At 41.4% G+C, this 15397-nt stretch overlaps 1 protein-coding gene across 1 annotated transcript in view; it reads right to left on the reverse strand.

The window, feature by feature from the left end:
* The window catches only part of TBC1D9 (TBC1 domain family member 9), a 109621-nt gene extending 94838 nt beyond the window's left edge, over positions 1–14783 (reverse strand). The window contains exon 1 of the mRNA XM_046656224.1: positions 13795–14783. Within this exon, the coding sequence (XP_046512180.1) occupies positions 13795–13924 (130 nt within the window). The 5' untranslated portion in view covers positions 13925–14783. The remainder of the gene's footprint in view (positions 1–13794) is intronic.
* Positions 14784–15397: the final 614 nt, after the last annotated feature.

A 15397-nucleotide genomic window follows, 5' to 3' on the forward strand; every position in this document is an offset into this window, starting at 1 on the left:
GAACCACAGAGGACTCCAGCAAATGTTATGTTACTTCCTTTGCCTTGATACTCTCTCTATGCTAACTGTAAAACTGATAAAAAAGATATATAATTAGCCGTTCATAAAATAATATGACCACAACAATGATTTTTTGAAATTTAGCTTTAGAGCCCACAGATTTGAAAATTTATTACAAAGACACTTCTAGAAATAATGTGTTTTATGTCATTCATTACAGTAATAGATATGTAAATGTTATAAAATATCAGTGGAGGGAAAGAAGGTAGATGAATTAATGATTTCTTCTTTTTACGCATTAATTAAAGAGTCCAAATGTAAATCTAAGTCTCACTTATTTTTATTAGCGACTATCTTGGTTACTAGCTTAACACAAAGATTTGAAAAATTCACTTGTACTACTGAAATGTAAAGAGTTTTCCTTATTAAGAAGTATTAAAGGTAAGTTATCTAGAAAAAAGGGAATGAGATAAACAGACTCACTTTTTTTGTTTGTTTGTTTAGAGAGTAAACAGAGATCAAGTCCTTAATGTTCTACCTGACCTTCCCTCTAGCAAATACTCGCCCAGCAAGCCTTCGACTAATGGAGCTGAAAGGGTAGGAGTGCATTTCACAGACCTCACCTCCTGGGCTACACAGTTATTCACCCAGCTCTGTGCCCCTTGGATCCAAACAGAAAGTAGAAGAATTGAATCATTCAAATGAGAGTTTCTAATCCAGATCTGCTGCGAAGAGTTAGGGGAACCTTCCCACAGCTAGAAAATCTGGCTCCCTGAAAGGATGTGTAAATAACCTAACAGCAAAACTGAAATGTCATTTGAAGCAAACTAGAAGCCAGTGACAATTGCAGAACACCTTAAAAAATGACTGGCCTATTCTCTGAGCACATGCCTGTGATAAACAAATGAAAACAATAGGATATATTGGAGTACATGAGGAAGCCATTTGGTTTAAAACTAATTTGGCCTGACCTTGTTTTTCCAGAAAGGCCTGATGTGGCCTGTTGAGCATGCATTGTACACCTACTTTAAACATTTACAATGTCCCAAAGACAAGAAGATGCCCCTAAAGATAGGGATGTAGCTTCCCCCCAGATGGGTATTTCCTTAAGGATAAGCATCTCTTCCTAGACACTAAAGATTAATTACCAACCTACTGTGCTCACCTTGTGACTACTGACTGACCTGCTGACAACCGACCTACTGTGCTCACCTTGTGACCACTGACCTGCTGTGCCAGCTAAGTAACTTGTGACAGTAATAAAGGAGCCATTCCTGTCATATGTGACATATGCTCTGTTTCCAGACAGTATATAACCACACTGTATATCCCATTTCTTGGGTATGCATCCTTCCTCAGGGAAAGCAGCACCCCGGGCGACAGTCCTCAGACCTGGCTCATAATAAACTTACCCCAAACTTTGATTTATAGACTATGGATTATTTGCTTCAACACCTGACAGGAAAGGAAAACAAAGAAATGAGGAAAGTGGATTAGCGACTTCTTCATAGTTCTCTGGTTTAACTACTAGACAATGTTTCTAATCTACAAATTCCTGATTGAATAATTAACCATATCTCTTTATATCTTTATATATATATAAAGGTATATGAAAAGGTGGCCCCTCCCCTGCCTTCCAACCCAGTCCTTTCCCCGATAGTCCCTATTTGCCACTGTCAGAGAGTCATTTGTGCAAGCAGAGAGACAGGGAGAAGAGAGAAAGGAGAGAGGAGACAGGAGAATGGACAGGAAGTGGGGAGAGAAGGAGACAGAGAGTACTGTGTTTACTGTCAGAGCTTTCAAAATGTGCATATCCAGGAAGAAAGGAAAGAAAGAAAGGAGAGAGAGAGGGAAGGAGAGATGTGGAGACAATCTAAAGTTGGTGATCAAAAATTACCTTCTCCAAAAAGCCTGAACAATTGACTGAAGTTTTTTAAGTTGCTAAAATATCAGACATTATCCACTTGCTTTAACAGCATCCTTTAAAAACTTCACGGACTCTGTAAACAGAAGTCCTCTTCAGTTACTCACACGCTTGTGAATCAGTTAGAGCCAGCTGCCTCCTAACACCTAAACGACATCAGCAGCAAGGGGAGAACAACGACGAGCCATCATCTATGAATGGCTCTTTCTGTTTCTTGTATTTTACATAACTTCTCTCCTAGAGTCTTCAGAGGGAGTGCTAAAAGGTTAGTAAGCCATTTGAGATAGGAAATCAAGCTCAGAAAGGAAGAGAAACTTCCCAAATCACATCTCTGGTAACCCATGGGGCTGGGATTTGAATCCAGTTGTCCGCTTACTGAAAGACTGGAGCCCTGTGAGGGGGCAGAGAACACAAAGAAGTTGCCTAAAGAGCAACCCTGGAGGTTTTCCAATTCGCGCCTGGAAGTCACTGCACTCCACCGCCACATGAAGCATGCAGGGGCTTCAGCCTCCATGCCCCAGACCTCAAGGGGGTACACTCCACGGCTGTTAACATCATAAACTGCCTAGATCCAAATGACAACCTCCTGATTTGTACACAACGACAAAACAAGCTTTTGGGTGCAGGCCTGGGAACCATCCGACAACGGAGAACCGGGTCTCTTCACGAAGTGGGCCCTCGCAGTGCATGACGATGGCAAAGCAGAAAGTATACGCAGTGCCCCTGGAACAGCAAGTTGGCTTCAGTCCCTCAAATTTCTGAAAGGAAGCTTGGAGCTAATTTTCTCTTCCCTACTTTACTGACACCAGTTTACAAACACCCAGAAGATGTCAAAAGCCATCTCAAATTATATGTGTTCAACCTTACAGCTTCTTTGTGGAATAAAGTGGTCTCAGGACAAACTGGAATGGGAGACAATCATTCTGTGGACCAGATTCTCTTGAAGCTGATGATAACAAGCAGAGGGGGAGGAATTCAGGGAACAAGCAAGCAACATCTGCTTTTGTCTAATCATGCTTCTTGCTGGCAGCACTTGCTTATTATGTACATATTATGAGTCAACCCCACACACGGATATAGACCACTGCTAATTCCAATGCACAGAAGTCACCAGTCATGAGAGTAAACTCTGTTAGGAACTAACACAAATTTTACTCACTTTTATATATAATTAATCTACAAAGAAAAATATTAACTGTTAGGTGCAACTAGTAGCAACTTGGCTAAAACTTACAAATTAGCAAGATGAAAGCATTCACCCTAAATACAGGCACCTGATAACTAATCAGAGCTTGAAGAGCATTGCTTTGTTATTTCTCTGTCACCACTGGGGGTTCTTTGGTACAAGAGGGTAAAAAGTTTCCCTCTACCCTCTTTGGGTCCCTGCTGGGTCTAAAAATTAAATTGACAAAGATAGATGAAACAGGAGAAAAGCACAGAAATTTTACTGAATTTTTACACGTACATGGGAGCCTTCACAAGAGAATGAAGACCCAAACAAGTGACCAGAGCAGGAAGCTTTTATACTTTTAGACAAAGAAGCAATACATTTGTGAAGAACTGACAAGACAAAGGGGTAAGTCCAACCAGGGCTAGGTAGTCCTTATCTTCCTTAACTAGGGAGATAAGCGTTAGTTTAACAAGGTTTGTTTCCAGATTCCTCTGGACCGATAAAATCTGTCTGCAGCAAAAGAATTTGTTTCCTGCCTTGAAGTGAAAAAGGGGGAGCTTTGTCTGCATTTATGGCTTCTTAATTGCCTTCAGCTCAAAATAATTTCTATGTCAAAGAAGCATATTTTGGGGTGACGTATTCTGATTTCCTTTATTGGTTACCACATCGAGACTTTCCCTAGTTATGAAGGACTCCATGGGGTGCAAAAGGTCCAACTCCTGGACAGTCCAGTGCTGTATCTCACATGGGACAATTTGCTACAGCCTTCCAGCACTCCTACCTCCATGCCTATGTTCTCAGCTCTCCCAAATTTATTCATCCTGGTTTGATCACTAAGTTAGCAATGGCTCAGCAAGACAAACCTGCCTTTTCTTTCTTTTATGTCTTTATAAAGTTAAGCACTCTGCACACAGTTGGTACTCAAACATATTTCTGACAGAACAGCTTACTGAGGATATTACACTTTTGATTTTGCGTAATGAGAAATTGTCTCGATCTCTTGGTGACGTCCTCTAACTTGAAGTGCCTATGTTCTAATTTACCTGGGATCCACAGAACTCCTAAAATTGCATGTAAATTTTTTGAGTGTTTTAGATTCTCAAGCGGGGTGGTAAAGAAAATACGAAAGAATAACATACAGAGAAAATAAAGTATATATCATTATAATTAGTCTTGTAAAGAAAAATAAATAAATACATAAGCAAATAGGCCGCTCCTTATTAGCTGTGTGACCCACGGCAAGTCACTCATTCTCTACAGCCTTACTTTCCTGTTCTGTAAAATGGGGATAAGAATAGCACCCCCGCGATAATGGCAAAGTAATTTGTGCCACTATCTGTCACCGAGGACAGCTATACAATTAGCTCACCTGGGGAAAAGAGAGGCTCAGAGAGAAGAGCCCTACATATGGGGTGCTTGTTATTTTGGGAGGCATCTGCTTCATCCAGGAGGGGCTGCTGAGCGGCCCAGAGACTGGGTGTGCTTTTAGCAGAATCATAGACTGGAAAGGGAAGTCAGGGCCGCCAAAGAAGTCAGGGCCACCCAAGAGGGCGGGAAGCTAATGACATTCCTCTCTCTTTGGGTTGAGACCTTAGAGGCCTACAACCTAATCATAAATATGAATGCTAAGTAGGCAAAACTACCCAGGTGAGAGCTCAGTTTTCAAATATATCAATACCTAAAATTAATGAGATTCTGGTTTGCAACTGGCAGAAAACAATCTTTCTTATAGAATACAGCATTCTTATAGAATACATCCTCTTCTGCGTCCAGTTACTTCTACACAGTAGAAGTAAAATATCCAGTACATAATCAAAAGTAGTCAGGCATAAAAGATGACATGATGGCATGAAGGAAAACTAGGAGAAATAAGAGACAACAGAACAGACCCACGTGGGATCAAGATCTTGGAGTTGAACAGAGACTTCAATATATTTGAAAAGACAGTGGATGAGAAGTTTATAAAACCAATAAAAGAGAGATTGAAGGCCTCTACCCCAAACAGGATTTTTAAAAATCCACAAGTAGCCGGATCACAGTAAAACTGCAGAAAACTAAAGTCAAAGAGAAAAACTTAACAGCAGCTGGAGCAAAGAGACATATTACCTATAAAGGAGCAATAATTCAGAGTGACAGTTTATTTCTAAAAAGAAAACGTAAATCAGAAGACAATGGAACAATACCTTAATGCGCTTTAAAAAAATTAACTGCCAACCATTCAAAACAAAAATATCCTTCAAGAATCAAAGCATAACAAAGACCTTTTCAGATACACGAAAACTGAGAAAATTTGTCACCAACAGGCTCTCACTAAGGAAAGAGAAAAGGACAATTTTTTAGGCAGGAGAAAAATGATTCCAGAAAAAAGGAAACATGAAAGAAGAAAGTACAACAAAAATGGTAAACGTGTGTGGAAATCTAACTGAATACATACTTTAAAAACAGTGGTAATTATATGTTTTTGGGTTGAAGATATATAAAGAATTAAAATATGTTACAATAATGGCATATAAATTGGGGGTGAGGGTAAATGGAGTTAAAGTATTCTAAGGTCCTTACATTATCTGGGAAGAGATTAAAAGTACCAATTAAAAAATTTTAAGTCCAATGAAAGTACCAATTAACAATATACTTTGAGGAGCTGGCCCATCGCATAGCAGTTAGGATCACGTGCTCCACCTTGGCAGCCCAGGGTTCACAGGGTCGGATCCCAGGCACAGACCTACACACTGCTTCTTCCTTAGCGAAAAGAGGAGGATTGGCGGCAAATGTTAGCTCAGGGCTAATCTTCCTCAAAAAAAATAAAAATTAAATTTAAAAATATATATACTTTGGTAAGTCAAGAATGCATTATAATCTCCAGAGTAACCACTAAAAGAATAGTGAAATGAATATAAACTTGTAGCTAATAGAGGCTTAAAGTGTAATCATTAAAAAAAAAAATCAACTCCCATATCCCACCAAAGGCAAATAAAAAGAACACAGAGCAATCTCTATGTTCATTGCAGCCTTATTCACAATGGCCAAGACTTGGAAGCAACCTAGGTGCCCATCAAGGGAAGAAAGGATAAAGAAGATGTGGTATTTATACACAATGGAATACTGCTCAGCCATAAGAAACGATGAAACCCAGCCATGTTGTGACAACATAGGTGGACCTTGAGGGTATTATGCTAGGTGAAATAAGTCAGAGGGAGAAAGTCAAATACCATATGATCTCACTTTGGGTGGTGAACATGATGTAACCTACACAGAACTCGAAATATATTTACGATGTACAACTGGAAGTTATATAATGTTATAATCCAATGTTACCGCAATTTTAAAAAATGCTCATTTAAAAAAAAGAACATAGAGCAGATGGAAAAAATAGAAAGCATTTAATAAGATAGTAGATTTAAACACAAGTCATGTGTATATTGACTAAAGAATCCATATAAAAGGCAAAGATTTTCAAACTGGATGAAGAAAAAAGTCAACTCTCTGCTTCTTATAAAAGACACATCTAAAACATAAGGATATAAAAGGTTGAAAGTAAAATTATAAAAAAGATAGCCATACAAATGCTAACCAAATAAATCTGTTCTAACTACAATAACGAAGCAAAAAGCAATCCTGGAGATACTGACAAACATTTCATAATGATAAAATGTTCAATTCACCAGAAATATACTACAATTATGAACACATATACACCAAATAATATAGCCTCAAAAACAGAAAACAAAAATTTTAAGAACTACAAGGAGAGACAGTCAAAATGACAATTATGGTGGAAGAACTGAACATACCTCTCTCTGTAAATGACAAAATTAGAGGATTAAAAAATCAGTTAAGATATGGAAGATTTGAACACAAGTAGCAAACTTGACCAAATGAACATAAAGAAAGCATTTATCCAGCAACTGCAAGGTACATATTCTTCTCAAGCATAACATGTAACATTTACAAAAAAGTTGATTATCAACAGGGCATAAAACAAGTCTTATTAAATTTCAAAACAGTGAATTATATAAAATATGGTTATGGTTTCTGACTGCTGTAAAATAAATATCAAAATGTTTGGAAGTTAAGAACTATATATCTAAAGATTTTACTGTTTTCCTTTCTCTCCCCAAAGCCCCCCAGGACACAGTTGCGTATTTCTCGTTGTGGGTCCTTCTAGTTGTGATATGTGGGACGCTGCCTCAGTGTGGTTTGATGAGCAGTGCCATGTCCGCCCCCAGGATTCAAACCAACGAAACACTGGGCCGCCTGCAGTGGAGTGCGCGAACTTAACCACTCGGCCACGGGGCCGGCCCCAAGAACTATATATCTAAATAATTCAAGATCAAAGAAAAAGATCATAATGGAGAACAGAAACTATTCTAAATGAAATAATCACCAAAATACTACATATCAAAACTTAGCTTTGGGGGCGAGCCCAGTGGCACAGGGGTTAAGCACGCAAGTTCCGCTTCGGCAGCCCGGGGTTTGCTAGTTTGGGTCCCGGGTGCAGACACGGCACTGCTTGGCAAGCCATGCTGTGGTAGGCATACCACATATAAACTAGAGGAAGATGGGCATGGATGTTAGCTCAGCAACAATCTTCCTCAAGCAAAAAGAGGAAGACTGGCAACAAATGTTAGCTCAGGGCCAATCTTCCTTGCAAAAAATGAAAGAGAGAAAGAATATTATTAACAAATTTCTGCCAATATATTTGAAAACTTAGATGATAAGGATAAATGCTAGAAATAAACAACTCAGCAAACTGACAGTAAAAGAAAACTGTAAAATATTTGAATAGCTGGCATTCCATTCAATAGACCCACGAAGAAAACTTCAAGGCCTGATAGCCTCACCAATGAATTTTGCCAAACATGTCAGGATGAAATAATACTGCTATCGCACAAACTCTTTCAGAAAATAGAACACAGAGTGAGCACTGTTTTTAGGGCCAGTATAATCTTGATACCAAAATTTGACAAGGATGTTGTTAAAAAAAAAATTATAAATCAATCCCACTAATTTATAAGGATGCAAAAATCCTAAATAAAAGATCAGCAAACAATTTTAATAAACATATAAAAACAATAATATATCACAGCCAAGTTGGATTATTTTATATAAACAAATTTGGTTAAACACTTGAAAATCGGTTAATATAAGTCACCATACTAAGAGATTAAAAGAGAAAAATCATACGATTACCTCAATAGATACTGAAAAGCATCTGAAAAAATTCCAGTCATATAGAATTGTAATAAATAAAATAAAAATAAAATAAAATAAAATAAATAAAACTGTCAATATTCTCAGATGATATGACTGAGTATGTAAAAAATACAAAAGAATCTACAGATAAATTACTAGACTTCATTTCATAAGTTAGCTAGGTTCTGGATACAAGACAGATACAAGGTCAGTATAAAAAAACTCTATTTCTATAAGTTAGCAAAAAAGAATTAGAAAATAAAAATTTAAAAGACACAATATACAGTAGAACAAAAAAATATGAAATACCTAGGAATAAACATAATAAAAGATGTATAAGACCTCTACACAGAAAACTATCAGCATCATTGAGAGAAATTTTAAAAGATCTAAATAAATAGAGGAATATACCATGTTCGTGGACCAGAAGACCTGATATTACAAGATCCCAATTTCGCCCAAATTTATAGACTCAATGCAATCTCAATCAAAATCCCAAAAGTTTAAAAGTCTGTGTTGTTGCTGTTGTTTTGTTTTGGTGGAACTTAATAAGCTGATTCTAAAATGTTGTATAAATGTAAAAGACAAAGAATTGCCAAGAAACATTTAAAGAACAAATAAGAGGACTTGATCTAATGAATGTAAACTCTTAATGTAAAGCTACAGTGCAAAACTATTGGTGAAAGAATATTCCATAAGACAAAAGAATTAGACTAGAGACCCCAAACAGACCAACACATATTTGGGCACTTGATTTATGATCAAGGTAGCCCTACAAGGGCAGTGGGAAAAAATAGTCTTATGAACAAATCATGCTGGCACAAGTGGATGTCCACAAAATTTTTTTAAAAATAAACTTAACCCTACCTCACACAACATGCAGACATTAATTCCCAGTGAATTGCATACAAATATAAGGGTTAAAACTGTGACGTTTCTAGAAGACAATATAGAAGAATATCTTTATAACCTCAGAGTAGGAAAGGACTTATTGAACAGGATGCAATAAAACACTAACCATAAAGGAAACAGAATCTATAAAGGATACAGACATTAAAATTAAGAACCTCTGCTTATCCTTAAGAGAGGGAAGAGGCAAGTAACAGAATGAATATTTTGCCACACAAATAACCAACAATGAACTCATATCCAGAATATATTAAAAATACCTACAAATCAGTAAGAAAAAGACAAACAACCTAACTGAAAAGTAGGCAAGAGACTTGAACAACCACGTCACAAAATACTGTCACAAAATCAAATGGCCAATAAATGTGAAAAAGTGCTCAACCACATCAGTCAGGAAAAAACAAAATTAACTCCACAATGTGATATTACTACAAAACCACCAGAATGGCTAAAATTACAAAGACTGACAATACTGGCAAGGAGTTGGAGCAAGGGAAATTCCCATATGCTGCTGGTGGCAGTATATTGGTACAACTATTCTGGAAAACAGTTTGGTATTATCTACTAAAGTTGACGACACACATCACCTAGGAGCTAGCAATTCCCCTCCTCCGTATGGACCAAATAGAGATGCATGGCCTGCCCCAGGCACCAAGAAACACATACAAGAATGATCATGGCCACCTTATCCGTAATGCCCAGAAACGGATCATACAAAATTCCGCCAACAATACAGTGGATAAATAGTGGATAAATGACTGTGGTATACTCATATAATAGTTTTCTGTACAGCACCGAAAAATGAACAAATTACAGCCACAGGCAACAACGTTCATAAATATCACAAGCATAATGCTGAGCAAAGAACCCAGACATAAATGAATATATACTCTATGATTCCATTTCATTCTTTGCTCAAAAAATAGGCAAAACCAAAATATTGTGTTTAGATATATATATGTTCTTTGTTGGAAAAACTATAAAGAAAAGCAAGGAGGCACTTACCCAAAAACATCAGGATAGTTTTTTTTACCTTTGGGGGAGGGTGAGAGTAGCACTTGGGCCAGGGTCACAAGGCAGGCCCCTAGGGTATTGGCAATGTTCTGTTTTTCTTATCCTGGAGTTGGTTCCAAGGTGTTCATTTTGTGATAAATCATTGCACTCTGCATCTTTATTTTATGCACTTTTCTGTGTGTATATGAAATCTCACTTAAAGGGTGTTAAATAAATAAATCAGGTGAATCTACAAAGGAAAACTTCATTGCATCAATATCTATGCACTATAGTATTGCCTGGAATACTGGGACAAGAATAGCTCAGTTTAAAATAAAATGAGGGGGCTGACCTGGTGGCACAGTGGTTAAGTTCGTGGGCTCCACTTTGGTGGCCCAGGGTTCACGGGTTCAGATCCCGGGTGCAGGCCTACACTTCACTCATCAAGCCAAGCTGTGACAGCATCCCACATATAAAGTAGAGGAAGATTGAGACAGATGTTAGCTCAGGGACAATCTTTCTCAGCAAAAACAAATAAATAACATAAAATAAAAAGGCAATTGGGGCCCAGCCTGGTGGCACAGCGGTTAAGTGTGTACGTTCCACTTCGGTGGCCTGAGGTTTGCTGGTTTGGATCCCAGCAGTGGACACGGCACTGCTTGGCAAGCCATGCTGTGGTAGGCATACCACATATAAACTAGAGGAAGATGGGCACGGACGTTAGCTCAGGGCCAGTCTTCCTCAGCAAAAAGAGGAGGATTGGCAGCAGATGTTAGCTCAGGGCTAATCTTCCTCAAAAAGATAAAAAATAAAGAGGCAAGTGTCCTCATTGTGGTCCATTATTTTTTATGGCTTTCTGTGCTAACATCTTACCAAGCACATAGACCATACATACATTGAGTGCTCCTGGCCAGATCACACTGAGCAGGTTTCCCACTCATCCATTACCCATTTGCTGAGCAGACAATGGCACATTGGTCCCAATTATGCACTTTATATAAAGGTTCTGAGCTCTTCCAACAACTGATACCCAACACTTGCTCTTCCCTCCTGTCCTCACAGGCTGATTTTTTTCTTTCTTCATTTCTCAGCTCAAGTGTTACTTCCTCAGGGAATCTTTCCTTGCCTCCATCCCACCCCCTTCCCAGACTGGGATAACCAACAGTATGTTCCTTTTTTAGTGCTGGTCATTCTCAGTTAGCCGCCATCTCCCAGATCCATGCCTGGGTGGCTGATCCCTAGAAACTATGTCGCCAGGACACCCTGTCCAGCTGGCTTCTATTGGGTTCCACTGATGAGAGGGCAATGGCAGAGGCTGGGAGGCAGGGAGAAGAGAGCAGTCAGGGCATGTTCTCTCCTCCCCCTTTTGGCTGTGGTCTGGGTGTCTAGGGGTGGCTGCTTCTCTGGAGGCCCAAGCTCCTCCTGCCTGGCTCCAGGTCACAGAGACTCCAGGAGCATCACTCCTGCCTCTTGTTTTTCAGGCCTAGGGCGCTAACAGCTCCCCACTGCTGGGACTTTCACTGGTTCTGGTAACCCTGCCTCCATCTTTCTTAATTGTCTTTTCACCAAACTCTCCTCATTTGAACCAGGCTGGATTCTGTTTTCTGCTGAGACCCTGCAGAGTGCCAATTTTCTATTACTTTATGTGTTTATCTCATCAACATCTCCCTTTTCCCATTAGGCTGTGGGCTTCAGGACACTGGTATTTCAGAAGTTGGCAACAAATATCTGTTAAATGATTTAGTGAGTTAATGAATGCATGAATGAACTCACATTCAAATTAGAATATACTATACCTAGTACAAGGATTTCTAACATGTTCCTGCTACATTTGACATGGCACCAATCCATCAGAGCAAATACCTCTGTTGGTTGAAAATAGCCTCTGTTGGCAGGAATATTTTTACTCACGATAATAATTTCCATTATTCTAGCAGTAAGTACAATGGCTATGAGTTCTCAGTTAAAAAGATCTAACTTTATCAGTCTGAAATAAGTCAGCAATGATGAGATTCCAGATGGACTGTAGGTAGTAACAGCTCTAAGAGTCAGTAGGAACACAATAAAAATGTTCACTAGAAAAAGAAGGCTCTGCACCTCTGAATTTTTCATAACTTATTGCAAATGACTCTAGAAAATAAATATCTAGTAGTTACATGGTGTAGGAGGGTGAACTCCAGGCAGGAAATGTTCTTTGTCAATATAGTAAACGATCTACTCTCCATCTCTCCATTGTTGTTTTCGATTTAAAAGACAATCTGGGCTGATCCCAATATTAGATATGCAAGTTACACATTAAGGTATATAGTTAGACAACTTCTAGAAAGCAACCTGGAAAATTCTGATTCTAGGCCACTAATCAGAATTTCAAGAAGAGGGTCTGGAGCCCTGCAGCTTCCTTTCTCTTTTATGGTAGAAAAAGTGCAGAAAAATCAAATTACCCCCAGGCGATGTCATGCACTAGCAAGATCTTTCAAACCAATATGTGACATTTTAATTTTAATCTTGAGAAAACTAGCTTATAAATTATAATCATAGCTAAATACACACTTTATCAGGAATTTTTAGTTCATACCAGGGCATTCTGAAAGCAACAATCTACCAAGCACACAAGCTCCTGGGGGGTGATATAGTCTGAACTCCGGCCTAAGAGGTCAAGGTTCACCTCTTTTCTGCAGTCCTTTCCTGGTTAAACCTGTCCTATTTCTTCAGCTAACTTTTTCGTTGTAAAAAGTTATCCCAGTTCTGTTCATTCTAACCAACAGGGAGAAAGGAAGGTCCAATTTCTCTAGTATTGGGATGAGTTGGAGATTATTTATAACCTCCCACCAGGCAAACTAGTCAGTTAATAAAGACAGACCGTTCTAATATGGCACTACTTGGGATATGACTGATTTGATAATCCTGAATGGTATGACATGGCTTCAGTAATACTAGTTACAGTATTAATAATACCTTGTGAGGGGGTTCAGGAAACAAGTGATTGAGTTAAAATAGTTAAAATGTAGTTATACTGTTAATTCTTTTCACAAGCAGACAACCTGCTTTGTTTCCTGTCTAATTAGGTGCAACCAAAAAAAAAATTCCTTTTTCCTTATTCATTCTCTTCCGTCATAACTAATATAGGAAATGACCACACCAGCTCCTTAGTGATTGCTCCCTGGAAACAAAAGAGCGTTTTAAACCTGATCCTGCTATTACCAGTAAAGAAAACGAAGTAAAAATTAACCGTCCTTCACCTCTCTTGCCCATATATAAAGCGCTATTTTTCAGAAGGGCGGGCAGAGGAAGGACTGCATTCAATTCTTAAGGGCCGATACTCCCCCGACCCCAGACTCACTCATCTCCATTCTCATCAACACCACCCACTTTGGGGGCGCCCAGTAGACGAAGGGCCCCATAGCCTGACAGGGTAGGAAAAGCAGCATCTTTTTCCCAGTCTCAAAATCACGACTCCTGATGCCTTCCACGCACCAAAGTGGGGTGGGTCGACCAGCCCCGGACCGGGGACCGGGCGGCGTCTCGGGGGTCCGCAGCCCGGGGCCGCTGGCGGCGCCGCAGCGCTCCCGACCCCCTCCCGCAGAGACCGGCCGCAGGTCCTTACCCGCCAGTCCGCCGCCGCCGCCTCCATCGCCCGCGTGCCCCTTCCTCCGCTGCAGGATGAAGTAGGGGTTGGCCCTCTCGGTGATCCACAGCGCGTTGGCCAGCAGCACCTCTTCGGGGTTCACCCACATGTTCCCGGGCGCCGCGGGCGGGCGGACGCACAATGGGGCCGCGGCTCGGGTCCTGCACACAGCGGGGCGCAGGGGCGCGCACTCCCAGGCACACGCCCGCCCGCTAGGTGCGGCGGCGGAAAGCGACTTCACCAGGGGGCGGCCCGCGGCACCCGAGCCACAACAAAGCCCCGGCGGGCGGCCGAGGAGGACGGCGAGGACGCGGGCGCGGCGAGCAGCATCCTCTCCGCGGCGCCGCCGCCCCCCGCGAGCCCGCGGCCGCAGACGCCCAGGCCCGCCGCGCCGCAGCCCGGCTGGGGCCCACGGCGGCGGGAGGAGGCGGAGGAAGGGAGCGGGGGGAGGAGGAAGTGGTGTGGCTCAGTCCCGGAATCGGCTCGGCAGCGGGCAGGGCTGCGGGCGGCGAGAGCTGATTCGGCCCCGCGGTCAGGGCCGAGCTGGGCTGGGGCGCGGCTGCCCCCGAAGCGCCGACTCGAGCTCCGGGCCCCTTTGATCTCTAGCCGCTCAGAGCCCTGGAGGTCACCGCGGTTAACACTCCATGCCCGGGCCACTCGCACCCGGGGCGAAGCCCAGCTCCCCGCTGGAAGGACGCTCCGGACACTGCGAATGAATGACGACAGCGAAGCTCACTTGGAGCGAACCCGGGTGACACCAGATTCCGCGGACGCAGGTCCTCCGGGCCGCTGTGGCTGGCTTTGGGGGAACCTTCTGGGGACCGTGTGCTAAGCACTCGGACCCACGCACATCCCAGCAGGGAGGACGCTGCCAGCCTCCGTTGGGGGTGTGTATGTGTGTGTTTATGGTTGACGCTCTGTAGGCTAGCGCCACCCTTCTTCCCAGGAAATAAGTGTTTCAAGGTTCCAGACATCGGACTAGATACCCGGGTGGGAAGTGGACGCAGCCAATGGTTGTCGATGTTTTTGTTTCCTGCATCCCTAGGGCAAGTCATGTGCTAAACTTGTCACTGCCTGTAACCCCTCCCCCTCTCCATTCCATTGTAATTAAAGTGGCCCAGCTAAGTGCATTACATCACTTCTTTCCTTGACCTGTAGGGCACGAGCAATAGCAAGTTGGAAGCAGCCCAAAAGCTTAGAGCGACTAATTCACACCACAGCTGTTCCTGTATCAAGCATTTGGAGTTTCCAGGACCGGGCATGAGAGAATTCAGGATTTATCCACACTTAATAGATGAATTAAAATTTTTTAAAAATCATTGAAATCTGAGACACACAAAGGTCAGCTCGATCCCTAGACAATTTTGCTTTCCCCCAAAACTACAGGTCTCTTGTGATCACAGCCCATCTACCTACATATCTGATGACCTTTTTTCGCCTCTTTTTACACTCGGGAGATCTGCAGATAGCTCAGCAAAAAGAGGCTCTTCTTCTCAGAAGACGGTAATTTACCAAGCTCTGTTTTGTTATGGAAGTTGGACAATCCTAGGGACTTCGTTTCCAAAAGAGCAAAGCATTCAAA

This window comes from Equus quagga, chromosome 3 (assembly GCF_021613505.1).
Source record: "Equus quagga isolate Etosha38 chromosome 3, UCLA_HA_Equagga_1.0, whole genome shotgun sequence".
Classification (NCBI taxonomy): Eukaryota; Metazoa; Chordata; class Mammalia; order Perissodactyla; family Equidae; genus Equus; species Equus quagga.